Consider the following 26,788-nt stretch of genomic DNA (forward strand, 5'->3'; position numbering starts at 1 on the left):
GGGCTGGCAAATCCTAGCGCAGTCAGAGTGAGAGATCAGATTTTCCTAAATGTTTAGAGTCTGAAGGGCGGGAGAGTTAGCTCCTTAAATATGGAAATAGGCTTGAGCTGATGGTGTCTGAAGAGGGGAGGGTAGAGGAAGGGACGATGAGGTAGCAGTGATGATGTACACGACAGGCATTCAATATGGCGTGGTCCCCGTGGTTATCACCAGGAAAGTGGGTTTGTTGCGGTAAGGTAGAAGGGTTGACTGTCCTGATTTAGCACATAAAATCCTTGATTCTCTCCAACCAACTTGCTTGAAACTCCAAATTAGTGCTTTAGATACAAAAATCTTTGCTGAGTTGATGCAGCTTTTTATGTGTCCCCATCTCAATTGCCATTAGATCATTTAGTAAAGACTTTAATCTTCTCCGTGCTCTCATTTCTCACATTTGAGTGGGATAACACGGTGGTCATTTTGCTCAGTTCTAGAAATAGGCTGCAATCAGACTCTAAGGACACAATCATGTTGTCTTTCGATTGGAAACAATAAAAATAGTTGCTGCCCATTACTCTGTATACCTCATTACTATTTTATTTTTATAGCTTCATTGAATCTGATATGAATCATAAGTATATGAGGCCTGTGTCATTTCTGTCATTGAAAAGTTGAAGGACACAGATTTACCCTTCATGGAGGTGAATTCATTACTTGGGATTCTACTTAAATTCTAGGTGTTGTTACCAGAAGAATGATTCTGTCTGTTAAACTTACATTTATGGGTACATTTATTTATTTGAAGAGGAAAATTATACCTAAACATAAACTTTACTTTCCATGTGTATATTTTCATGAAAAGAGCAACGATATTTTTTTTCCTTTTGCCTTTTGTCCTTAAGCAATGTAATGTTAGAGATGTGCTTACAATAAATATAGATTCCTAAGTACAACTAAGTGTCCTTTTCTCTACTTACCTGTTATAAGATGGAAATTCAGAAGAAGGAAATTCACTTCTATGTGTGCCCTTTAATCTTTTCACAATTTCTGGTCCCATTAAGTCTTAACTATTCGAGTCTACCCTTCAAAGGAAAAATATTAACCTACAACTCTCTTAGCTTCTCCCTGACCCTAAACTGATTTTTTACTTCTCTTTTCAAACCTGTCCTTGACCTACTTACTATCCAAAGCTCCGTGTTGCCTTATGTTCTGTCTCAGCTTCCAGCAGAAGGCACGTGCACCATTGAAAAGGATCCCTAAAGGGATGCATTGTTTGGAATTGCTCAGCTTCTCTAGAACAAGGGCTTTCATTCTAGAATTTTCTATCAGAGTCATAACAAGCCTCAAATCCTCTGCAAATTTGATTCACATGTTTAATTCAAAGCAATGAATTAACTAATTTAGAGTTATTAAACCAGCAGCCTGCCGACTTTAGGGGGAAAAAAAACAGAACAAAATGAAAAAAAGCCGACTATACAAATTTCCAACTTCTGAAGATAAGAAAGACACAGACATCGACTCAAATACAGCTGCCTAATCATATACAACTTCCAGTAGCTCTCTGAGGATTGCTTCCATTTTCCTTTCACTCTTCCTTGTCAGCGCATAATAACCTTTAGACAGAGGGCTTTCTCTAGCATTGCTGCTGTTTGCTCTAGAGCACTGTGTTTAGTCAGCACCATTTATGAGATTATGGTCATCCTCAATACTGAGTTCTGTCAGATTCCTAGGACAGAAGAGGGAGGGGGCCCCAGTGCTTACTTAGATGGAACTTCACTTCGAAAAGTCAAAAGAATGGTTTATCCCATAGTGCGTTTTGTTTATAATGGTCCAGACCTCTTTTTCTCCTCGGCAGGAGGATGTCAGTGTGTGGAAAAAATCGCTAAAATGTACCATGGACCCAACGGCAAGGACTAGATACTGGTTAAGTCACGTTAAGGTCTCTTTGCCTCTTGGGACATTTTTCTAGAGTAAGCGTTGTTTAGGATGTGTTCTGAAGAAAGGAAAAGGATGGTTTGGCGAACACGGAGTGCACGTCTGTCCAGCGTCACTAAGAATAGTACGTTTGACAGTTAGCCAAAACTGCAAAATGTGTACATTGCAATAAGGGATGGGAGGTTCTGTAAGGTTTTTACATTGGAAAAAATCATGAATTCTCTTGTATTTATACTGGTGTGGGGGTCAGATTGCTGTTTCTGCCACTTTCACTCTGTTTCTACCATTTGCTGTTACATTTTTTACCTTTTTACAAAAGTACAACCTGCATGGGGCGCCTGGGTGGCTCAGTGGGGTGAGCGACCGACTTCGGCTCAGGTCATGATCTCACGGTTCATGAGTTCGAGCCCTGCGTGGGGCTCTGTGCTGACAGCTCAGAGCCTGGAGCCTGCTTCGGATTCTGTGTCTCCCTATCTCTCTGACCCTCCCCCGTTCATGCTCTGTCTCTCTCTCAAAAATAAACATTTAAAAAAATAAAATTAAATTTAAAAAGTACAACCTGCATACAGTAAAATGCACAAACCTTAAGGGTGCAGCTTGATAAATGCAATTTAAGTGTGGTTTTCTTTTTTCAGATATTTTACATGATGCATATCTGGTAAAGTCTGTAGTTCTGTGCTGAAGTTTTCTAAACTCTACATGTTGCTTCCAAAATGCTTGTGACATATCCTCTGAGATAGACTTAAAAACCCAGCGCAGGTGACTTGATGGCTAAGTTGCATTCTATGTTTTGGAACCTACAGGTTGTCGGGCTCAGTCACTGGAGTGAACACCCACCATGAGTATATTGCACTTTTCTGAGAAATGCAATAGAATGCAGAATCTTGAGAACACAGTAAATATATATATATATATATACACACACACACACATATATACCTATATTATATTTATTCTATATATACATATACCTATATATTATATATACATATACCTATATTATATATACACATATATAATATATATTATATATACACATATATACCTATATGGTGTGTGTGTATATATATATATATATATTTAAAATATGTAAATGTCCCACATAAACAAATGGTGAGAGGAAGGAGAAAAAGAGAGAGACAGAGAAAATAGATCTGCTAGGAAAGGCATCCAGGAAGCTTTATGTATTGTTTCACCCCATCTGCCCAGCCTTCCTCCATGGATTCTGAATCTTGACACGTGTCAGTATATTGGCCCAGAGTTTTTTTAGGTAGCTGGAAATCCCATCAGCAATGTATGTCTCCCTAAAGTTATAAGCTCCTTGTGGACAAGAATGTGTTTGATTGTGTTTGGTCATTCTCTCCTTCACTTCCACCTTCCAAAGCCCTTCAAGGCATCTGCAGGTCTGTTCAGGACAGAAATTCAATAAGGTGCTTTAGAATAAATTTTTAAAAACAAACAGAGATAGCCCTGGTTTCCGAGCAGGGCCCCTGTTGCTCCTGTGGCCCCCAACCCACCACAGCAGCTCACATAGTAAAATTCAGGAGCTCATGAAAAATCTCTTGATCTGTATACTCACTCCTAATGTGTCCCTTGGCTAAAGGGAAGCCTTATAAAAATTGGGGGAGGAGGGGCGGGAAGAGTGGAAATTTACTCCATTTCTGCCTGATGTTGTCAAAATGCTAGAATGTGGAATGTCAGTATTCAGCTGTCAGAGCTACCCTATCCCCTGAGCCCCAGGCTAGAACTCTCCTTGCTCATAAGTAAAATGGAGAGACATTCAAGATTTGTGGGGGTCATCACAATATGAGCAAACTGTGTTTTATCATCTACTGCATCAGTATCAAAACTGAGACTGTCTTTAAAGAAAGGGGACTTTGTTCCTCAGAATCCCTCAAAATCTCTCCCCATTTCTCTTGCCTTTCTTTCTTTTTCCCTCCATCATTCATGGCAGGAGTGATTGGTCACTGATGTAGGAACAATCTCAAAGCCTATTAAATACCTCTACCGATGCCACTTATAAACTAACGGCATGCACTGAATGTTTAGAAGATCTAAAACAGAATATAGACTTTATGCCCCAATGGTCATGTCTCCAATGTCAGGGAAATTTTATAGTTAGAATCTCATTCACCAGATTATTATATAATAGGTTATATGTGTTTTTAAATATATAAATCGCAAATAAAGGAGCTCCATTTGCTTTCTAATTGATGATAACACAGCGTCAGATTACCACGTCTCACTCTTAAGGCAGAGAGGAGATGAAGGGAAAATCTCTGCTCACTAGGCAGTCTTGCTCCCAATGAGGGTCTCATGTTTCACCACGATACTAGATGGTATCATCCTTATGTTTTTCAAGTTTTTTCTAATAGCAATATTTTTTACTGAAAGCTAGATATCTAGGCATCATATTGTTGAAGTAAACTTTTAATTATCTCAAGACCGATTGCGTGTTTAGCCCTGACATGTCCAAGTTAAAACGGTGCCAGGGGCCTGAACTGCTGTAGCAGTTGAAGGACTTTCAGGCACCCCCGGTGAGGATTGATGATTTCATCCCTCGTGGTTGCTCAACAGAGAGGCTGTGTCTCAGAGCTCAGTGCGAAAGACACGGACAAAGAGCCCTCAGAACATCCTGCCATTTTTGGTAATGTGTTCAAATGGCAGCAGAAATTAGAAATCTATAAAAAGTAACATACACCGAGATTACGTTTTAAAAACACAAGTTAAATAAATATAAACAATTATAAAGTCAACTTCATGTGAATTCCTCTTGATTTCTTGTTCTGAAATTTTGCTGTATAATTACATATCTTCTCTCTGGATTCCAGTTATCAATCGTGGACTACCCCCGCTCCTTTTTTTTTTTTTTTTTTTTTTGCTGACTTTTCTCATTCTAGAAAACTTTCTTTTTTTTATTCAATCAAGTTTGGTGTCACGGTGTAACATAGTGGGAAGAATATGGCCCTATGAGCCAGATGCCTAAATTCCATCCGTGACCTCAGTACTTGCTGGCTGTCTCATCAGTTGTCATCTGTACAACTGAAAAAGATGATAATTCTTTTAAGGGTTGTTGTGATAATTAAATAAAATAACATGCAAAAAATTCTAACACTTAGGTTCCTCACGTATTGATTAATTTATGATTAGCTTATTACACTGTGGCCACACTTACGAAGAGACCATCTTATATCTGGCATGCTGCCTGGCTTGGGCAGAGTATGGAGAAAATCCCATTTTTTAAATTTAATTTCCATTGTGTGTCTAAATACACATAAGAATTTATTTTTTTAGTCGTTTTAGTTAGCATTCCCTCTAACTTCAGAAAAATATTATTGTAAATGTTTAGAACTTCTGTGTAACTGATATGAATACTTCTGTGAGAGGTTCTATATTAATTCACATGGTGACATGTTTTTTGTGATGATTGCTTTTAGGAAAATGTTTTAAATCTTAAATGTCATGTATTTACATAATCAGGAATCATACTTACTATTCTGTATCTTACTGTGAACACGTCCTGTCCAAAGTCACAATTTTAGCCTGGACAAGATGATCCTCTGTTGTGTAAACCAAGGACCCAGCTTGAATTTGGGGAAAAAGGCTTAGTCATGGCAGGTTAGAGTAATAAATATTTGGGGCACATATTGGCTGCCGAGTAAGATTGTTCCTCAGGCAAACAATAAATACTTGTAGCAGACTCTGGAGTCAGGAACTCAGGGGTTTGAACCTCAAATAACTTAATTCTTTGATCTTTAGTTCAACATGTATGAAAAAGCATATCACAGTCATAGTCACCTCAGGAGTTGTTGTGGAGAGGAATCAGGCTCAGTACCTGTGAACTATTATCAATATTATCATTAATGATTTCATGTTCTTGGTAACGGTATTCTTGATAATGATCATTTGTATCACCCCTACCACTATATCCTACACGTTCTCACTCCTACCCTATTTCGTCTACACACGCCCGATTTTCCGTTAACTAATAAGAAAAATGACTAATTTATACCCATTTACCAAATGTAAATATTAACGGCATTTGCATTAACATTTATAGGTCATGGTTCAAAGACATGATTTCACTTTGATGTTTTCCACAACTCTAGAAGAAAAATAGGGTTATTAATATTCCTGTTTGAAAAAAAAAAAAAGAAAAGAAAGCTTCATGGAAGTGTTTAGTGACATGATCAGACTCTCACAGCTGATAATTCAGAGCAGAGATTAGCACTCACAACTTTGCAAGGTTAATATGAAACCATGATACATTTCTCCCTGCTACATATAGAGACTCAAGTAGTAAAGAAACTAAGGCCAGAAAATTGTTTTCTTGTAAATTTCCAGAATGCTTTCAAAACTTGGTCATAAACTAACATGGTAAAATACCAAGTAGATTACTGTGCACTTGCCGTTTTAAGATGTTGAATCCTGAGGGTCATCTGCATTGTTTAGTCTGTTGCAATTATGGCATTTCATCCATGATGTAACAATCTTTGCTTTAATAAAACCCTATGATGCCACACCAGAAGTAAAAACTTTTACAGAGATGTAAACAGCAGAGGAGGCAAGGGGTTGACAAAAAGAAGTATTTTCTTTAACAGGAGAGGAACAACCCCCCCCCCCCCCGCCCCAGCTCGTGCATCATGAGGGGAGAAAAGAATGCCATCCCTCAGACATTTGTGCTTGCTTCTAAGTGAAATGCTTTCTGTTTTTATATATGGCATTACTATGAACAAGCAAATATTAGAACTCTGAGAATTTAGGGGATATGATTATCATTATATAGTATGTTACCATTATATAGATTTGCTATGTCTACCTGGGTAAGAATTCCAAGCCCCCCAGACAGAACCTGGCTCAGCAAGCAACCTCTGGGTAAAGTGTAACTCTTTACCCACAGGGTAACTGAGAGGTTACCCAGAAGGGACACTGAGAAAGAGTATCTAACTCAGAGGTAAGGATGATAGTTTTAGTGGCAGAGTTTTTGCTCACTAACCTTGAAACCGAGAGTGATCACTTAAACCCCTACTGTGGACTCAGCTTCTGTCTTCAGATCAAGGGGGTGATTGGATGTGTTTATATATTTTATAGAGCTGTTAATAGAAGGTGAGATAACATATGTTTGAGAGTCCTAAGACTGTTGTTTTTTTGGTTTTTTAGTTTTTTGGATTCTTTGATTTTGGGGGGTTTTGTTGTTGTTGTTTTTAAAGTTTATTTAGTTTTGAGAGACAGAGACAGAGACAGAGAATCCCAAGCAGGCTCCATGCTGTCAGCACAAAGCCCGATGTGGGACTCGAACTTATGAGCCACGAGATCATGACCTGAGCTGAAATCAAGAGTCCAATGCTTAGCTGACTGAGCCACCCAGACACCCCTTGTTTTTTAGTTGAGATGTAATGCATGCTCACTGTAAACAAGAAGAGGGGAAGACGAGAAAGGAGGAAAATTAACAAATAAATAGAATCATACAGCTTTATGTTACTGTGATATTTTAGAATAATAACACGTATTATTATTAGCATAAATGATGGCAAGAGCCATGTGACTATGGATAAATCACTTACTCTTATGCTTTCTTAATCCATAAAATAAAAGATCAAACTAGTTTATTTTTGAACATAAATGTTATATTTCTACATTATTTTTGAGAGGAAGTCACCAAAAAGCTTTTTAAAACTAAAATAAATATAGTCCTATGTTTTATTAAATGAATGTCAGTTCCCTCTTCTGACAAACAAATATAAAAGTATCAAATAGGACGTTCAGAAGGTAAATCTTTGGTATTTTTCAATCAAAATTTATTAAAATGAGCGATTTGTGAACAGATAAATATAACTCAATTCAAAATATGTCAGTGAATTTAATGAACAGACAAAAGCGAGCTTATAAGCAAGTCAGGATTCTGTCTTACAGTTACCTTAGCTAATAAAGAATCATTGGAATTATGATTGGATTAGTGAAATTACTTTGTTCAAATAAATTTCATGAATAAACAGTTGTATGAATCATGACCAAAAAAAAAAGGGGGGGGGGTGCTGTTACAGAGAAATTCTATTGAGCCAGTTCCACTGGGTAAGTAAATAGAGGCTGAATTAATAATATTAATTGTTAATCCTGTTTTGATTCAATAAACATTTTTGAGCACCAGTTACATTTGAGGCAGTGAGCTGGATGGTACAGCTAAAAAGACTAAGAAGCCAAAATTCACTGCTTTTCTAGTGAAGGAGGAAAATCATAGATGGGGTCTATCGATCGGTGTCCTAGGTCAAAGCCACGAACAGGGGATCTACAAAGGTGGAAACCTGAGGGCTACTAACTGCAATATTCCCCCCTTATTTATTGGGGGATACATTTCAAGACCCCCCAGTAGATGTCTGTTGTGTTATGCTTTAACAAAACCAAACTCTCCGTAATACCCAGTGAGGAATATAATATTGAAGAAAGCATTTCCTCCAAAGCGTAACACGCAAGACTTACACTGGGAATGTTTATGTGATGGATGAGGACCAAGCCAACAGAAAAAGTTGTGGTATCCAATGGTGGGATGATACATAGTGGGCCAGATTTTAAAACAGGTAACACAGGGGTGGCTTCAAAAGTGTTTCCTAACATGCCTTGTAATTCTGAATCGGGAGGTCTGGAGTCAGCCTGAAAATCTGCATTTTGTGTAATTATAACAAGATATATTCATAATGGAAGCATTGAACGGTATTCTGAAGCGTATGATATCAAAAATAAATGATACTTTGTAAGTGCCTTTTCCTTGGAGCAGTAACTGCCACCTCATGTATAATTTCGGAAGGCAAAATGGTAAGTGGCATTTCATTAACATCATTACCTTGATTAAACTCTTCAATGTTTCCTCAAGACCTACAAATTCATTTCATATATGTAATCGCCTTTCTGCTTAATTATAACTATATTCTATAACATTCTGAGTCTTGCTCTGATCATATCATCTTCTAACCGTATAACTTTCCACAACAAGGCCAGAACACATATCTACCTCCGTTTTAACAGCTGTGTACTATTCCATTGTAAGGGTATTCCATCATATATTTAACCAATCCTCTGTCAGTGAGTTGTTTTTAATATTTCTAGGGGTTTTTTCTACTGTAGCATTTCTGAATGAGCATCCTTGAGTAGACCTTTTTGCGTATCTTTGTAACTATAGCTGAAATGTAACTTCCTATGTGTGAGGCTGGCACCAGACTTTGGTGATATTATCTGAAAAATGATAATTATGTGTTTATCTAAACACTGAAGGGTTTGGCAACAGAAAGTATACTCAATTTTAATAATTGCTTCTTTAGCAGCCCATCCCTACCCCCAGAGCATATGCCTCTCAGAGGCAGGGAACTTGTCTTAATCGTCACCGAATATCCCGCATACATCAAATGCCTAATCCAGAGAAGTTGCTCGATAGGGATGTGAGGACAAAGTGAATGAGTAAATTCTTAAACAGGTTTGTTCCTAGGCTCATTTTTCTGATTGACTCGATATGTGACCTTATATAAATTACTGACTCTTTCTGGACTGCAGTTCCCTCTTCTGACAAACAAATATAAATCCTAGCCTGACTGTACCAAATATTTGGCAGGAAGAACAGTAGAACAATAAATTTGGTGGTGACTTGAAAGATAAAACATTCAGAAAATTCATGTGGTTATCAATACACATTTAATAAATGACTTATTTTGCAGGATATAGAATATTGGAAATGTTAGCTATGCGATACTCACTACAAGGGCAAAATGGAGATCAGAGAAGAATAATTCTCATTAGTGGAAGTGTACTGGCTAATTAGTTATTATTATTATCTTATTTTGGTTATAATCAGTATCAGTATTACTATGAAAAAGGCTTACTTAGAGCTACCAGATGGAAAGATGCTATAGACTATAAAAGTCACCCACTCCACACTGTAAGTTTTATGCTTTCTTCCTCGCATTGGTTTATTAATTTTTATGTCTATACCAGAAACCTCTTGATGCTTTGGAAGGTCTTATGTATAATCCTAGTTTATTTAGTTTAATCCATCAGTAGTATACTCAGCTAAATTGATTGATGACAGACGGACAGATACCACATCTAGGTATGGATGCTTTCAAAGTGTTTTCAGATGTCAAATACATTGCCAGTCTGAAAGGATCTTTCGCATCCTCCATTTAATGTCTTTGCTTTTTATGTGGGGAATCGGGGCAGATAGGTGCAATAAACATGGAGGGGAAGAATGAGGATTTTGGAGAAAAAGTCGTGGTTCAAAAGGAAGAAATCTGATATATTTTAAAGCAATGTTTATGTCATATCTGTTCATTCTTTTCTATGTCCCTGCAGGTTTCAATGTGTGTTTGGCTACTTGGCTTCTGATTGAGAGAACACAAAATGAATAACTCAACAAACTCCTCTAACAATGGCCTGGCTCTGACCAGTCCTTATAAGACATTTGAAGTGGTGTTTATTGTCCTTGTGGCTGGATCCCTCAGTTTGGTGACTATCATTGGGAATATTCTGGTCATGGTCTCCATTAAAGTCAACCGCCACCTCCAGACCGTCAACAATTACTTTTTGTTCAGCTTGGCCTGTGCTGACCTCATCATTGGTGTTTTCTCCATGAACTTGTACACCCTCTACACCGTGATTGGCTACTGGCCTTTGGGACCTGTGGTATGTGACCTTTGGCTAGCCCTGGACTACGTGGTCAGCAACGCCTCGGTGATGAATCTGCTCATTATCAGCTTTGACAGGTACTTCTGTGTCACCAAACCGCTCACCTACCCAGTCAAGCGGACCACGAAAATGGCAGGTATGATGATTGCAGCTGCCTGGGTCCTCTCCTTTATCCTGTGGGCCCCGGCCATTCTCTTCTGGCAGTTCATCGTAGGGGTGAGGACTGTAGAGGATGGGGAATGCTACATTCAGTTTTTCTCCAACGCCGCTGTCACCTTTGGTACCGCCATTGCAGCCTTCTATTTGCCTGTGATCATCATGACTGTGCTATACTGGCACATATCCCGAGCCAGCAAGAGCAGGATAAAGAAGGACAAGAAGGAGCCTGTGGCCAACCAAGACCCAGTTTCTCCAAGTCTGGTACAAGGAAGGATAGTGAGGCCAAACAACAACACCACACCTGGCAGTGACGGTAGCCTGGAGCACAACAAAATCCAGAATGGCAAAGCCCCCAGAGATGCTGTGACTGAAAACTGTGTCCAGGGAGAGGAGAAGGAGAGCTCCAATGATTCCACCTCAGTCAGTGCGGTAGCCTCTAATATGAGAGATGATGAAATAACCCAGGATGAGAACACAGTCTCCACTTCCCTGGGCCACTCCAAAGATGAGAACTCGAAGCAGACGTGCATCAAAATTGTCACCAAGACCCCAAAAGGTGACTCATGTACCCCAGCTAATACCACTGTGGAGCTAGTTGGTTCTGCAGGTCAGAACGGAGACGAAAAACAGAACATCGTCGCTCGTAAGATTGTGAAGATGACGAAGCAGCCTGCCAAAAAGAAGCCTCCTCCTTCTCGGGAAAAGAAAGTGACCAGGACGATCTTGGCTATCCTGTTGGCTTTCATCATCACTTGGGCCCCATACAATGTCATGGTGCTCATCAACACCTTCTGTGCACCCTGCATCCCCAACACAGTGTGGACAATTGGTTATTGGCTCTGTTACATCAACAGCACTATCAACCCCGCCTGCTATGCACTTTGTAATGCCACCTTCAAGAAGACCTTTAAACATCTTCTCATGTGTCACTATAAGAACATCGGCGCTACGAGGTAAAACACCTTTGTAGAGAAGGAAGGTGGTCAGGGGAGCTTGGGAAAAAGAAAAGGGATAAAAAAAAAACCTCCCAGTTTTAAAAATCTCTGCCATTGCACTTTATAGTCTTATTATGGAATGTGCAATTAAGGAGCCCGACAGTGACACTTTTATCGTGCCTATGCTCCAGTTTGAGAAACCCACACCTTATCAGCCCTGTCAGTTTCAGAGCGATGAGACCATGAAAGAGACATTTTGGAATTAATGGATTTAAGGAACAATCCACATGTTCTCGTACTCTCTTGAAGAAGGGCTTCTGAATCTACGGTTTTATCTCTGCACAAGAAGAATAATAACCTCGCTCCTTTTTATTCCCATTTTTTTTTGTTCCCGAGTGTCCATATGAGGATGAAATGCCACAGCTAACATGGAGACTTAAACATAAAGAAATAGACGTCACACAATGGACAAGTGAAGGAAGAGGATCAAAACAAAAATATATAGAAATGGTCTCCATAGTGTTAAGTGCTAAGCATATATTATTCTTTTGTTACAGTTTTATTTGGAAAATTGCGATGTAATCAATGCTTTGGATTTTTTTTTTTTTTTTACCTTTCCCTCTTCCCACCATCAAAGGAAAGCAAACACACAAAAACCCCAACTAGACCATAACATTATTTTTCTTATTATGGCACTGGTTTTTGTACATCCCCATTCTACATTGTGTAAGGACAAAATCTGCAAGACTTTTGCTAAATACAACCAGAAACAGCCATGAACATGGGCATTTCACCCCTGCCCACTGTGTCCCTTGCATTCTGTGGGGATATAAAAGCCTATAAAGTGTTAGTTTGCTTATGATCCTGTAGGTGAAATATTTTCACCAATCTGGTTTTCTCCTAAACTAGTGTCTTAAGTTATTGGGCTAGTCTACCTAATACATAAACACGCTTGAGAACCAAAGTCATTTTTTAAAGTGAGGTTTTGTCAAATTAAATAATGGTCGTCTTTAGTTGGAGAGAGTTTACTGAGGCCAGATGAATTTTGAAATAAGAAAATAGAAGACTGAGAGGGCATTCTGTTTTCAACCTGAATCTGCCTGACCCATCTAGGAGATGCTAACTTGTAAACCATGAACTTCTGGCCTTTGTCAGCAGGAAGAAGCTGCTTTATTCATTTGGGATCGTAAGTAGGATTAGCATACTCTGGTGGCACCAATGACTTCTGGGTCACTCCCAGGAGAATAAGATGTTCTCTTCAATGCCTGCTAACAAATTATATTCAATTTATAGTCCAGTGAGGTTTTTTATAACCATCCTATATCCCACTGGAGGAGGAAAAAAATAGTTAAAAAACATTTCCTGGAACCACATGTTCCATGTTCCTCAAATTGTCAATTCTCTCTAAAATTTTTTAACTTCAAAAGTCTGTCTATAGAGGTAATCTTTGTGGCAAGAACGTAGTGGATAACTAACAGAGGCCAAGTGAGATCAGCAAACTGTGAGGAAGAATGCAGGTAGCTGTGCCTGTGTCCTTTCTCATTGTTTCTTTAATTCTAGACCATAAAAAGTCCTATCAGGAACTATTATTAGCCAAACGGTAGCTTGTTGTAGAATCTTGTCCATGTAGAGACTTTTCATTTCGTACCCCTCATAAACATATGATCGTATTGATCCACATTTAGCTGTTTTTATCCCTCAACTTTGTTTCTTACTGTATTTGCTATAGTCTTAAAATCAGATTTTCTGAAGACGGCCCAATCAATAGAAATCAAATTTATAAAACCCACTTCAGATTTCATATTTTGCATTTCAAATGTATGGGCCTTATGCTGTCTTGACCAGTAACATCAATGTGAGTAGCATGTTTAATTTGTCAGTATTAAACCTTAGCACTTTAGAGTTGGTGTGTGTGTGTGTGTGTGTGCGTGTGCGCGTGTGACTTGCCTCACTGATGGCATCTCAACAACTTTGTGAATTAAAAAAAAGCACAAGGTAAACAATAAAGAAAGGACAGTCAGTAAGAGGCAAACTGCCCACAGTAGTTGGATGTAACTTACCCTTTATAAAAATAACTTCTTGTTTGAATAACTTCAGTCACTCCCGCCCATAAACCTGCGTGTAAACCTATGGCATCGGTTCATGCAGATTCCTTTACTCCACAGTTACTTCAATGTAAGTGTTAAATCCGTATGTATTTTTATTTTATTTCTTCAAATTAGTGAATCAATTGAATGGAAGGGACATCAAGCCAATGGGCTGTTTGGTTGGCTGTAAACAAAACCATGGCTGGCTGAATACTTATTAACTTGTACTATTATGATGTAGATTCAGCTTTAGTTGGGATGAACTCTTTGGATTCAAGGATTCATGATTCTGGATTTGGGTCTTTTTGGTCTGCTCTAACAATTCAACTCACCATGAATCAAACTGCCTCTTACTCTTCATTGCCATCACACCCTCCCTTTCTTCCTTCTATTCTTGATCTTCGCCATAGCCACCACAACCTTGTTGAAAGAGAAACCATCGCGCATTACAGAAAGGAAGTGACTATAGACCGACACATCGTGAAAGCTTTGTCAGCTGGAATCAGAGACACGGGAAGAATACTGAAAATGGTAGATGATTAGAAAGATATGGAGATTGTATTCAAAGGTTTGCATTAGCTATGGCTGGATTTGTCTATTTCAGTGGCTCTCACACAGGAACAGTTTTGCTCCCCGGGGGACATTTCACATTGTGTGGAGACATTTTGGGTGGTCACAACTTGGGGGAGAGCTACTGGGATCTGGCAGATAGAGGCCAGGGATGCTGCTAACAGCTTTCAGTGCACAGGCCGACTTTCCCTCACATACACAACTAAGAATTATTTGGTTCAGAGTGTCAATAGTGCCAAAGCTGAGAAACTCTCATCTGTTTTAAGGAATTCCAGCGCTTGCTTTGTAAAAATGGGGAAATAATCCTGTATCACTATTAGAATATCAATGCAAATTGCTCACCTGTTTGTAAAAGGTAATGTTCACCAATTGTGTATCAGACATTGTCACCCATGAGTCTGGTGTATGTGTAATTCACAGATTGGGAACACAGGAGACATCTGCACATCCAAAGTCACCAGACCATGCACGTAGCACATTGTTTCCAACATCTTAATGTCCCAACACGATTGCCATAGAGTCCAGTCAGTTGAGGTTGCCGGTAATTGACCATTAAATGATTGGAGTTGATGTGGTCAGTTTCTATTGGAGCTGCCATTTTTTCTTTCAGAAACATCAGGAGTCTCTTTCAGAAACAGTATGATTCATCTCTGTTATTTTCACTGGAAAGGTAGATAGCTGTCAAGAATTTCTTCTCTCCTCAAAGCAATAATGTAAATATTCCAGAGTGGTCTTATAAGAAGAGGAGATTAAGAATGTCAAAAAGCCAGTTCATTTCTTTAAAAAAAGAGAAATGATCACCCCTTTACCAGATCACATTAATTTAATACCAGCTCCCAAGGGTTAGGACAAAGTCACCAATATAATGAGTCACATGGGATAAGCTTTCCCATTTGAGTGTGGAGGCTGGAGGACCCACATACTTCTTCTCTTTGTCCATTCACTGCTTTTTTGATCCTGGAGATCTGACATTGGGGAACATGGGAGTTCAAAATGATGGCAACATATACTTAGAAATGCGATCTACTTTTATTTTCTCTTAGTTCATTGGTAGTTGCCTTCTCCCAGTTTGATAATCTCCCTTTCAACAACCACAGCACTGATGTTGCAAATAGATTAGGGAAGCACCCAAAGCTGGATGAATTGTGCAAAGTGTATTTTCAGCATGTACATACAATACCACGCCTCTAAATATGCTTCTTTTAAAAGGGTGCACGCTGCAGCATGAACTGTGTGCGTATTTAATGTATCTTTCTGGAATATGCTGTGTGCTTAATATACATATTCTATAAATAAAGTAATGAAATGTATAATAGAAATACATATTTCTGTATGCAAATAAATATATTATACACAAAATCTTAATACGCAATATGGTATATGTTGCTTCAGAGTAACAAGACTAGATTTTGTAGGCCCAGTTTTTTAAAGCAGTTTTGGTTTTTGAAGGAGAGGGTTTGAGAACAGCCAAAATCCTACCCGTATTACTGTTAAGCTGTTTTATAATCTTTGAAAGCATGGCACTGATTTTAAATATCTCTTGGAGGAATATATTCATAAATCTTGGCTGGTGTCACCCCACATGACCAGAATGCTCTTTGCTCCTGTGCTCCCGACTGGCCTGTGACTAGAATCTTTCTGGCTGTTACTGTTCCAACAGCTGTGTTGATCTCACGTCTGATTGCCTGATGAGATTGCAACCAATTCATTGACATACAGCTTTGCTCTCCTCCAAGTTAACTGATTTTAGTCAAATAAAAAATAATCATGCAAGGAGGAAAGGATGACCTTCAGAATGTTTTCCATTCTGGAAAACAGGTAAAAAGTTGTACAAGCACTGTATTTTATGAGCCACTCTTTTCAGTTTGAGCCCAATACAGCATCCCATACATTAAATGCCAGAAATTTCTAGTGTAGTATGATACTCCAAGTTTTCTCCAAGAAATTACGAAATAGGTGCCTTCTTTGTATTTTTAATTTCAACTTTTTTTTAACGTTTATTCCTTTTTGAGAGACAGAGAGAGACTGAGAGTGGGGGAGGGGCAGAGAGAGAGAGGGACACACAGAATCCAAAGCAGGCTCCAGGCTCTGAGCTGTCAGCACAGAGCCCGACGTGGGGCTCGAACTCACGAACCACAAGATCGTGACCTGAGCTGAAGTCGGAGGCTTAACCGAGTCACCCAGATGCCCCATAGGTGGTTTGTTTCTGAATGCCCTACATTTTCTTTATAGCACTTCTTTTCCTTCCCTTGTTACCGACTCAACTACCCACGTTCCCCAGAACATTTTCTTTGGTTCATTAGCATGAGTTCCTAGTTAGCAATTACTGCTATGATTTTAATTGATCCTGGGCACGCCATCCCAAGAGACACTTGCATTTTAATAGAAGAGCATAAGCACCGAACATCTCAAAGAGTCCTATTTATCGTCTTTAGTTGCCAAGGTATGCAAGGTGTTCAGTGAATTCTAGTTTTCTGTGCAAATTTTATGACCTGCTTCACCATCTATACACTTCCTAAATTTTACCTGTTATTCCATAATCCACCCGGGTGCATTGTTGCTTATCTGAACCAAAATCATCTCTAGAAAAAAAATTGAGTTTTCTGTCAATTCTCATTAGTGTCTTATTGTTCCAGTGAAATGTTCTCATTACATTTTTTAGAATGTGATTGCATACTGTATCGATGAATTGTCAAATGTTATTCCTTACGAAGTAGTTGCAAATGCTGAGGCAGGAAAAATATCTTACCATCACAAAGGAAGAATTTTCCACATGTCAGTCTTTTTTGATTAAAAATTGAAGCAACAGCGTGGTAAGTTGTGGAATGTACATACTTATTAAGTGACATTCTATAAATTCTGTTCTTTGGCTTCCTAAACACACACACGTGATGGAAAATGACAGAGAAAATAAGTCATCCATTTTCTTTATTTGTACCATTTACCGTGCAGCTCATCTGAATCCTTACACTGGACCTTTGCTGGAAACATGCATGTCCTCGGAGAGCTTGTTGAAGGATTTTTTAAAATGAGTATCTTTTTTGGAGTCATTATTATTGGAAGATAAGGGATAGTGTTAAGGGATAAATTGTGTGTATGCATCCAGGAAGAATTAAAATAGATTGCAGAGCCAGTTCAAATCTGGATAAGAGTTGAGCTATTTGTACGAAAAGACAAACATTATGATTCAACTGGATGCTTAAAGCAATTTTCTTCACGCGGGAATCTTCCTCTTCCTACTGCTTTTGTATAGAGAGCAGGTGCTTACATGTGTGAGGGCGCGGGTATCTTTGCCAGGGCCATATTATATTTTGCCACATGTCAAACTTCAGCCTGATATAGAATCACCTGCAGATTGTTGGGCCTCACCAGTAGGTCTGAAGTGGCGTCTGAGAATTTGTGTTTCTAACAAGTTCCCAAGTGATCCTGATGGGAACCACACTTTGAGAACAATTACCTTCTCTGGTCTAATGAAAATTTTTACCAAAGTATTATGATGTCTTCGCAAGATGTCTGTTACTAATGGCGAAAACATTACATTTAACAAACTAGCCACAGGAGAGGATACCTTTTCTTGGACGTAAAGTTTGTTTGCTTACTTACAAATAGGCTGTTCGTATTTTCTGTCTCTTCCGAAACTTTTAGTGCGATGACCTTAACACCAGTGATTAAAAATAACCATACTGATAAATTTACTTGAGGAACCATTAACATATCAAAGTTTAAAGATAAATATAGCAGAATCTTGAATTCTGTGATATCTCCAAATGCATCTTTAATGTTTAAATTTTTTTTCAATGTTCATTTATTTTTGAGAGAGAGAGTGAGAGAGAGAGAGAGCACGAGTGGGGGGAGGGGCAGAGAGAGAGAGGGAGACACAGAATCTGAAGCAGTCCAGGCTCTAAGCTGTCAGCACAGAGCTCGACATGGGGCTCGAACCCATGAACTGTGAGATCATGACCTGGGCGGAAGTTGGAGGCTTAACTGACTGAGCAACCCAGGTGCCCCTTTAGTGTTTATTTTTGAGACTGTGTGGGTGGGGGAGGGGCAGAGAGAGAGAGGGAGACACAGAATCTGAAACAGGCTCCAGGCTCCCAGCTGTTAACACACAACCCAATGCGGGGCTCGAACTCTCAAACCGCGAGATCGTGACCTGAGCTGAGGTCGGACACTTAACCGACTGAGTCACCTAGGTGCCCCACTTTAAAAATGCATTTCATGGGGCGTCTAGGTGGCTCCGTCGGTTAAGCGTCCGACTTTGGCTCAGGTCACGATCTCGCGGTTCCTGAGTTCGAGCCCTGCGTCGAGCCCCTGCGTCAGGCTCTGTGCAGACAGCTCAGAGCCTGGAGCCTGCATTGGAGTTTGTGTCTCCCTCTCTCTCTCTGCCCCTTCCCTGTTCATGCTCTATCCCTCTCTGTCTCAAAAATAAAGCATTAAAAAATTTCTTTAAATGCATTTTATTATAGTCTCCTACATATATTTTTGCATAGTCTATATATGCAAACACATTCTCCTCTTATGAGTACTTAAAATGAATCATTCCATTATTCTGTTGAGAAGTAATGGTAAATAAAAAATATTTGCATTCTAGAAGGAATTCTTAAACCTCTTCTTAACACAAACACTCATGTACATAAACACATATGCACGCTCATATACACACATGTACAAATACGAACAACACATAAACACAAGTTTCACCTTAAATATCTTGACTGTGCTCAGAGGTATAACCTTCCCACTACTTTGAAAAGCATTTGGAACTCAGCTAGAGGAGACACTGAACTCCGGTCAGCCAAGTAGTACTGAAGAAAAAATTCTGTGCTGTGGCCAGTAAATTGCAGAATGTTCTCAAAGCTCCTAGGGTCAGTAAGTTCCAGCTTTGTGTCTGCCACCAACATACCCCCGTTGTCTGAAGAAAATCTCTCTGAAAGTCAACAATTACATTGAGTCGTGGTGAGGAAACATGCCTGAAATACATGATCATGATGATGTCTACAAATATCGACCTTCATGATGGGTACCCCAAGATCACCAAGCAGATTATTTTGTTTTTCTTGGGATCCTCACCATTCTGTTTATTAGTGAACAAGTAGAAGAGGTCATTTATAGTCCCGATATTAAATGGCTGAAGAAAACCATTTTATTTTTTCTCAACCCTCCCCATTGGGTAACATATCTTACACAGAAATAACAATCTGAACAACTCTGCATTCAAGCAGAAAAGACAACCATAAAGAATACAGTTAAGACTAAAACAGGAGCAATATGAATATGACATCCACGTGAGAAAAAAAAACACGTATGCCTAAGCTCTCTCGAAATAATTTAACAGAAATGCTTTTCTTTTTTCCAGGTTCTTTGTATTTTTTTTTCTTCATCTATTTTTAGTATTTTTGCTCCAGTTTTTACTAATGCTGCTGTAAAAGTAATTTTTATAAATGTTGTGCGCGGCAAACACAAAAATTACTGTTTCCTTAGACCTCATCTTTAATTCTGTTGTAATTGACATTGCTGTTGCAGAAAGCCAAAAGACATTTAAAACAACAACAGCTGACAATGACACATGCTTTCACTATCCAAACAAAACAAACGTAGCCAAAATATGGATAAAGGTCAAAAACACGGCTTTAAATGAAAAAAAAAAAAAATCTGCGTATGTGATGGCTTCCCAATGTAAATATTTCCAAACAACATGGCATCTATTTCCTCTGTGTTCTCGAGGGCTTTCCCGCTGCTGTTCACAGTGCGGTGGACGGACGCGGGTCCTTGGTCACTCGGAGAAGAGCTCAGGGCATATCAATGTGCTGTTTGAAACAGGCCCTGTGGGGACACGAGCAGGCCCTTGTCACGATTAAGTATGGGACGTAAACCAAGAAGTGAAAGGCTGTTAAGCCGTTGTTAGAAAAGCCGTTCCATATGACGGAAAAGGGAGTTAAACCAATACTCAGTATACACACATTTGTTAGGAAGCACATTTGAACAGACAAACACGATTCCTTGGCCGTGTACAGGTGAGATAGTTCACGTAACTGAAAAATTAGGATGATAGCTTATGTTACCTATAACAATTACTAAAAATTCCATTATGGTCAAGGAACCTGGTATCCTTGTTTCCCCTTTGCTTTTTATTGAAGAGTAAGGAATACAACGTTCGTTAGAAACACACAAGAGTGTAGAGTCCCAGTGTTTTTGAAAATCTTACATTAAAAGACAGTTATTTAAGTGTATGTGAAATTGAGAGCCTCTTTAACGATAATCTCCTTTATATACATATTGGATGAAAGATATCTATAGTGTTGCTATAAATTATACATATTTAAACAAGCCTGCATAATTATATTATACATTTTATTTATAAAAGAAAACGCGTTTAAAGACATGGTTGTAGGAATTTAATGGAAAGTGATGCACAAGAATGCAAGGAATACCAGTGGAAAATACTCAACATACCAGAGGAGTGTTGGCTTAGATGTTGCTGATGCGCGTATGCAGAAACATTCCAGCTTCCAAAATCAGCGCGGAGGAAATCACACGTGGTGTCCTTGGATGTGTTTTTGCCAAGCTGTATTCCTAAATAAAGCATTGTAGCAGTTGGAGAATTCAACAATAAATTTTTTTTCATTATAATTCACCACATTTAGAACACATTTGTGAACATTTTGGAAGCCAGACACTACCGTACTCCTGGGCACTCTTTAAGAAAGAATACCAACTGGTACAAAGCCCTCCCTTGAAAAAGTACTAATTGTAACACGAGTTAGTGTGAGCTCTGGCTCTCCCCTTGAAAACTTTCACTTCACTTTCTCCATCTACCAGATGAAAAGTGCTCCAGAGCATTCCTTCTGTCCTCTGCTTTCCATCTCTTAAATAGCGAACGTATTGGAAAGAGATTCCAGAGTCGTTCTGGATTCTAGAAATACTCGGTGGGCTAGGTGTGTAGGGAAGCTTTCCTTTTTTGTGTGTGATTTCCCCAAATAACTGACTTGGAGACATTGATCTGGAATTCCTTTCCTCCTTCCAAACGAGGGGAAGCAAGTCAAAACTCATACAAACTAATTAATGCCAAATCATGTCCTCAAACTACATAGGCCAGGAGGTACCATGGTAAATGGATTGTGAGAAATTACTGTCCTCGCCAGTGAGGTAGGGCCAACTCCAGCCGGAGGAAAACATTTCCTTCAGATATTTTCACACTCAAGCTTATGGGAAACTTAGATTATTTGGTTCTCAGGGTTGATCGAATGTCATTTGCCGCCTATTCTCACCTCCGTCTAAAAGCAGGAATTCTTGTGGCCTCCACCATGGTCATAGACACTTCACGTTATGCAATGGACAGTTCCTTAAGGCTCCATACTCCGCTCTCTCTCATCTCATTATTCTTTCCTGACACCAGCCCATCCACAACTTCAGCTTTGGTTATCATCTTATATCTGATGAGATATAATATCATCTCCATCCCACTCTTCTCCACCATCTACGTCAGAACCCGTCTTGGATACCACAAACGTACCTCAGACTCACCACGTCCAAGCTCACATTCATGATTTCACCAACGACACTGGCCCCATTCTGCTGTCTCTTAGCCCATCCTCTACTGCGCAGACAAAACGGACACCACGCTCTGTCATCCTTGACTTTCACCCCAATCGCCCTTCAAGTCCTCCCAGTTTTACCTCCTAAGTATCAAATGTGTCAGATCTGCCCGTCAACTTCTCCCATTGTCACTGGTGCCACCACGATCTCACTGATTTTGCCACATCCAGTCTGATCCCGTCCCATCTGGCTGGTACCTGCGGGCAGAGCCAGCCTTTCAGAAGACAAATCATATCACATCACTCCTCTACTTAAAACTTGTTAGTGAGTTCTTCTGACCGCGTCCACATGTCTTTATCTGACCCGCAGGCCCTTAATGGACTAAGCCCCTCCCCCCTCTCCAACCTCACCTTCCAGCACACTCCCCGGTGATTTCATTGCTCTTGCATCACTGCCAAAAGCCACCCTCGCCACCCCCCCATCATGTCCTCTCCTGCCAAAAGATTTTAGCACATGAGCTTCACACAACTTTGCCTGGAAAGACCCCCTGACCCTTCGCTACCTGGTTAGCTCCTAATAATCCTTTAAATCTCAAGTCAAATATGACGCTTGCAGAAATGTCTCCCCTGACTTGTCAGACGACATCAATTCTTCCAGTGTAACTCCTATAAGGTTTTTCACGATCGCAACCTTACCTGGGGTTGTAGGATTATTTGAATAAATTCTGGTCTCTGTTTGTAGACTGTAAACTTTGTAAGTACAAAGACCACATTTGGATTTGTCTACCTGAGGCAGTGCCTGATACATAGTCACTGTTCCCTCTCTGCAACATTTTTTTTCTCCACTCACTAGTCACACGACCTTGCGAAAATCATGTAGTTGTTTCAGATATAGGTCACCTATATTTACATGTATACAATATCGCGATAAATTACATATATTTATATAAGGAATATTTAGAAGATTGGAAATAACCACGTAGTTCCTAGCAGCATGCTCAACAAAGAAGGGTACTCAATAAAAGATGTGTTTATAACACTTATAGTGGAAGTCTGTGGTACAGACAAAAGATGCCATAGCCTCTCAGACTGCACTTTGATGAGCCCTGAGTGTCCCATCAAGCCAGTCGGTGCTTTACTAGGACAAATGGGACCTTTGGACCCTCGGGCTCTCATCTCCCAAATAGAGAATGAACACTGAAACACCCGAAGTGCAATTATTCTGTCCTTCTGAGACATGGCTCAAATTCTTTAGTTTCTTTTTGCTACATATTACAGTAATAAGATTATTGGTATCTTACATGGATCTGGTTCATTTTACATGCCAGGCATTTTATTACTTAGATGTGGCTAGAATCATAGGAGGAGTTATTATTATATTCATATTTTAAATAAGGAACCAGAGAGGCTCCATGAAACCAAGTAATTACCCAAGGCCATAGCTGGTATTGGTTCAGCCAGGCTCAAATCTCAAAAGTGGTTTATCGAAAGCAGGAAGCCTATAGAAGCAGCCTGACCTGGTTTCCTGGGTCCAGGCCTGGTTTACATTGGCTGCCTGATTCATTCATTATGCATTCTTCCCCCCCTTCCTGCAAGAATGTTAGCTTGGATAATATAGTATATGGTTAACCCTTTATTTTGGGGACTGGAGGGGGCACCAGGCCAGCTAGCAGTTGAAGAATGGTTTTCTGGTCCCCATTCTGTCATTTCTTAGCTGTAAAATCTCAGGAAGTCTCATTTGTTTGCTTTAGCCAGAATATAGTATTACCCTAAGCGCTTTCCAGATTAAACAAATTACTGTCAGAAATATTTTACAGATTAGAATTGATGCTTAGAGGTTGATATCCGTAGTCTGTAGATGCTTTAGGCAGCTGCCTGGAGCTCATCTGATCTGAGGATTTGAGATTGATCTGTGTGTATCTGCGTTTAGAGTGGACACACCATGAGGTGAGCCTTTCTGAGAATTGATGCTGTGGAGAATCTTTAATTCGTGTAGTAAGTTGGAAGATATGTTGAGACAGTTAAGTGGAATGGTTCCTAGAGCAAATTCATTCATCTCTTTTCTGCCTAAAAGTATGATAGAGGCTACATCTAAATAATATCTAAAGAAGTACGAGTATCTCAAGTACACAAACAGAAGAGGATGAGAAATGAAAGGTAAACTCAGTTTGCACTAGAAGCAAGGAAAAGCAGGGCAATGCACCATCTGCTATTTCCACCAAGGCTTAATTTCACCCTCTTGGTTATACCTAGCTATGAGAGGTGAGATAAGCTTTATATATCTGCTTTCAGGAACTTTGTATGTCAGTACTAAACATCAGAAATATAGATAAATCATACAGGAAAGAAAAAGAGAAAAATATATATAGTTATTCTTATATATAATAATCATATAAATGGGAATGTTTACTGGATCCCATCAGGACCAACATGTGCGGGATGGGGCTGAGGGGCAGGAGCTGGGTCATGGGTCTCTTCCCTTTTTGGGCTTGCTGGGGGATGAAAATAGCGAGCCCTCCACTCCCCAGGGACTGCAGCAGTGACACAGCTGGGGAACATGGGGACAGGTGGAGGGCTCTTGGGAAAGAAAGAGGTACCTTCTTGCCAGGGCCCTGGTTTTTAACTTTACTCTTTTGTAGAAGGATTCTGAAAGAAAACCAATAAAATGCACTTAAGCCAAAAACAACACTATAATATATATATACACACACACACAAACTATATATATTATTATACATATAATAATATATAATATATAATAATATATAATAAATATATATAATATATATATAGTTCCCTTCCAGGAAAGTAAATAATACATAACATATAATAAATATAAATACATATAATATATACTTATATATTCCTGTATTGACACCCCACCAATATTGTGTTCCACAGTGATGCTCTTAGGAGTCTGAAGGTTTTGATAAGGCTGAACAGGTTTTTTTTTTTCCTTTTTCCCCCTTAAACCCTCCCATGTATCTTACAGTTACTGAAATTGGGGAATTTTTATTACAATTCCTAGATACTCTGAGGCACCTGGGTGGCTCAGTCGGTTAAGCGTCCCACTTCAGCTCAGGTCATGATCTCCCGGTTTGTGGGTTCAAGCCCTGTATCGTGCCCTGTGCTGACGGCTTGGAGCCTGGAGCCTGTTTCAGGTTCTGCGTCTCCCTCCCTCCCTGCTCCTCCCCTGCTTGTGCACTATCTGTCTCTCAAAACTAAATAAACATTAAAAAATAATTTTAAAAAGATTGTCAGGTACTCTGGCATTAGTCTTCAAACAAAATGGTCCCTGCTCACCTCAAACAAAACAGTGGAAGCATCATTAGTGGAACAAAATGTCCCTTCATAAAATGCCTACTGATTTTTTCAGGGGACTTCATGCATTTTACCAAGCCAATCCTTATACCTCCTCCTGGAAGGGGTCACTGTCATCCCCTTTCCCAGATGAAGAATATGTGGGTCATGAGGTTAAATGATTTGGCCTACACCAGTCTGATTGCCTGCAAATAAGGAAATACGTTGCTCTTTCCCATTTAAAGAGCACACTCAGGCAGTAGAAAACTAGCAGACGAGGGATTTCGTACGCGCTTAAGGGAGAGGATATTGTACTTTCTTTCCCTAATGAGTTGGAATTTGTAAGGAAAGTCTTTTAGGGACTGCTCCCGGGGACGAGTCAAGAATTTCAGGGTATTGTCACAAGGCAAGCAACCTGACATCATGTCAGTGCAGTCCACTGGGCTCTGTTGTCCCCAAATGGTGCCAGGAGGGGCCAGCTATAGGTTCCATCTGTTTAAAATTTTAACTTATTTCAAAAGAGCATACCCATTCGAGGGAGTACTATATTTGCTTTTTAAAATAGTTCAAGTATCATTAAGATCTGTTAGGTATTTTCCTAACTAGGACCCAACTTGCTAAAATGAAAATCTTTGCTTTTTTTGGTGTGGTGTGGTAAAAAAAATCATAGTCATCTTTAGAGATATTCTAGGATAAATTTTGAGAAGCTGCTTGAGGTTTTCAAGTTAAATCATTGAATATGACAGCCGAGACTTTAATTTTCTATCTCCTTTATTCACTTTCAAGAGGTCTAATTTTAATTTTCGTTTATTTTTGAGAGAGACAGAGTGCGAGCAGGGGAGGGGCCAAGAGAGAGGGAGACACAGAATCTGAAGCAGGCTGCAGGCTCTGAGCCGTCAGCACAGAGCCCCACGCGGGGCTCGAACCCAGAGCCTTGAGATCATGACCGAAGCCGAAGTTGGTTGCTTCACGGATTCAGCCACCCAGGTGCCCCGAGAGTTCTAATCATAGTTGTTACACTAACTACCTTAAGAGGCAGCCACGAGTTTTCAATTCCAAGTAAAGTGGGACCTGCAAGCAAGAGCCTCCAGGTTGAAGAGAGAGCTCAGAGCCGACGGCTGGAGCTAACGAACTGTCCAGGGAGATCCTGTGAGTGACTGTCGTGGAGCCAGAGCAGACGGTTGAAGAGAGCAGTAGATGTAAATTTCTCTCAGGTAAGAGGTCGGCCTGGTGCCGGAAGCACAATAAGGAGCCTTTATCACCGGTCATTAGGCAGAATCCTGACATCTGGACCCTGACAACATGGAACAGGCCCACCAGATATTTTTCTGGAGCCCCTCCCGACCCACGACCTTCTCCATTCTGCTCTGTGGCTTCTGAGAAGCCGACCTGTATGCATCGAATTAGCACGTTCCTCTCCCTTCTCATTTCGAGTCGGAGGTTTCCAGGGGACCTTGCAAGCTGTCAGAGGACAAGGGGAGAACGAGATCGTAATATGCCTTCCCCTGAGCTCCCTTCCATGGGATACACCATTACTTGGCTATGTCCCTCTGTAAGGGATCAAATGGATGGCCTCTTTGGGTTCAGCACCTCACCCACCCCCCATCCCTGGTGTTCT

The 26,788-nt window shown here is 39.8% G+C and overlaps 1 protein-coding gene and 1 long non-coding RNA gene across 5 annotated transcripts in view; one reads left to right on the top strand and one right to left on the bottom strand.

Moving 5' to 3' along the window:
• Positions 1-15,700, top strand: part of CHRM2 (cholinergic receptor muscarinic 2) — a 146,457-nt gene extending 130,757 nt beyond the window's left edge. For all 3 annotated transcript variants that reach the window (XM_019452864.2, XM_019452863.2, XM_019452865.2), the window contains one exon: positions 10,252-15,700. In XM_019452864.2, coding sequence (XP_019308409.2) covers positions 10,300-11,700 — 1,401 coding nt within the window. In that variant the 5' untranslated portion in view covers positions 10,252-10,299 and the 3' untranslated portion in view covers positions 11,701-15,700. The remainder of the gene's footprint in view (positions 1-10,251) is intronic.
• Positions 15,701-18,575: 2,875 nt separating this feature from the next.
• Positions 18,576-22,224, bottom strand: LOC109269061 (uncharacterized). 2 transcript variants are annotated; one of them, XR_008420482.1, is made up of 3 exons: positions 22,012-22,224; positions 20,789-20,908; positions 18,576-19,262 (listed from the first exon to the last, which is right to left on the bottom strand). It is a non-coding gene; the product is annotated as an uncharacterized LOC109269061 (long non-coding RNA). The 2 variants fall into 2 exon arrangements; XR_002080925.2 differs by lacking the exon at positions 18,576-19,262 and adding an exon at positions 19,994-20,158.
• Between the last annotated feature and the right edge of the window lie 4,564 nt (positions 22,225-26,788).

The sequence above is a fragment of the Panthera pardus genome, unplaced genomic scaffold (assembly GCF_024362965.1).
Source record: "Panthera pardus isolate Hobbes unplaced genomic scaffold, ASM2436296v1 HiC_scaffold_8, whole genome shotgun sequence".
NCBI classification, from domain to species: domain Eukaryota; kingdom Metazoa; phylum Chordata; class Mammalia; order Carnivora; family Felidae; genus Panthera; species Panthera pardus.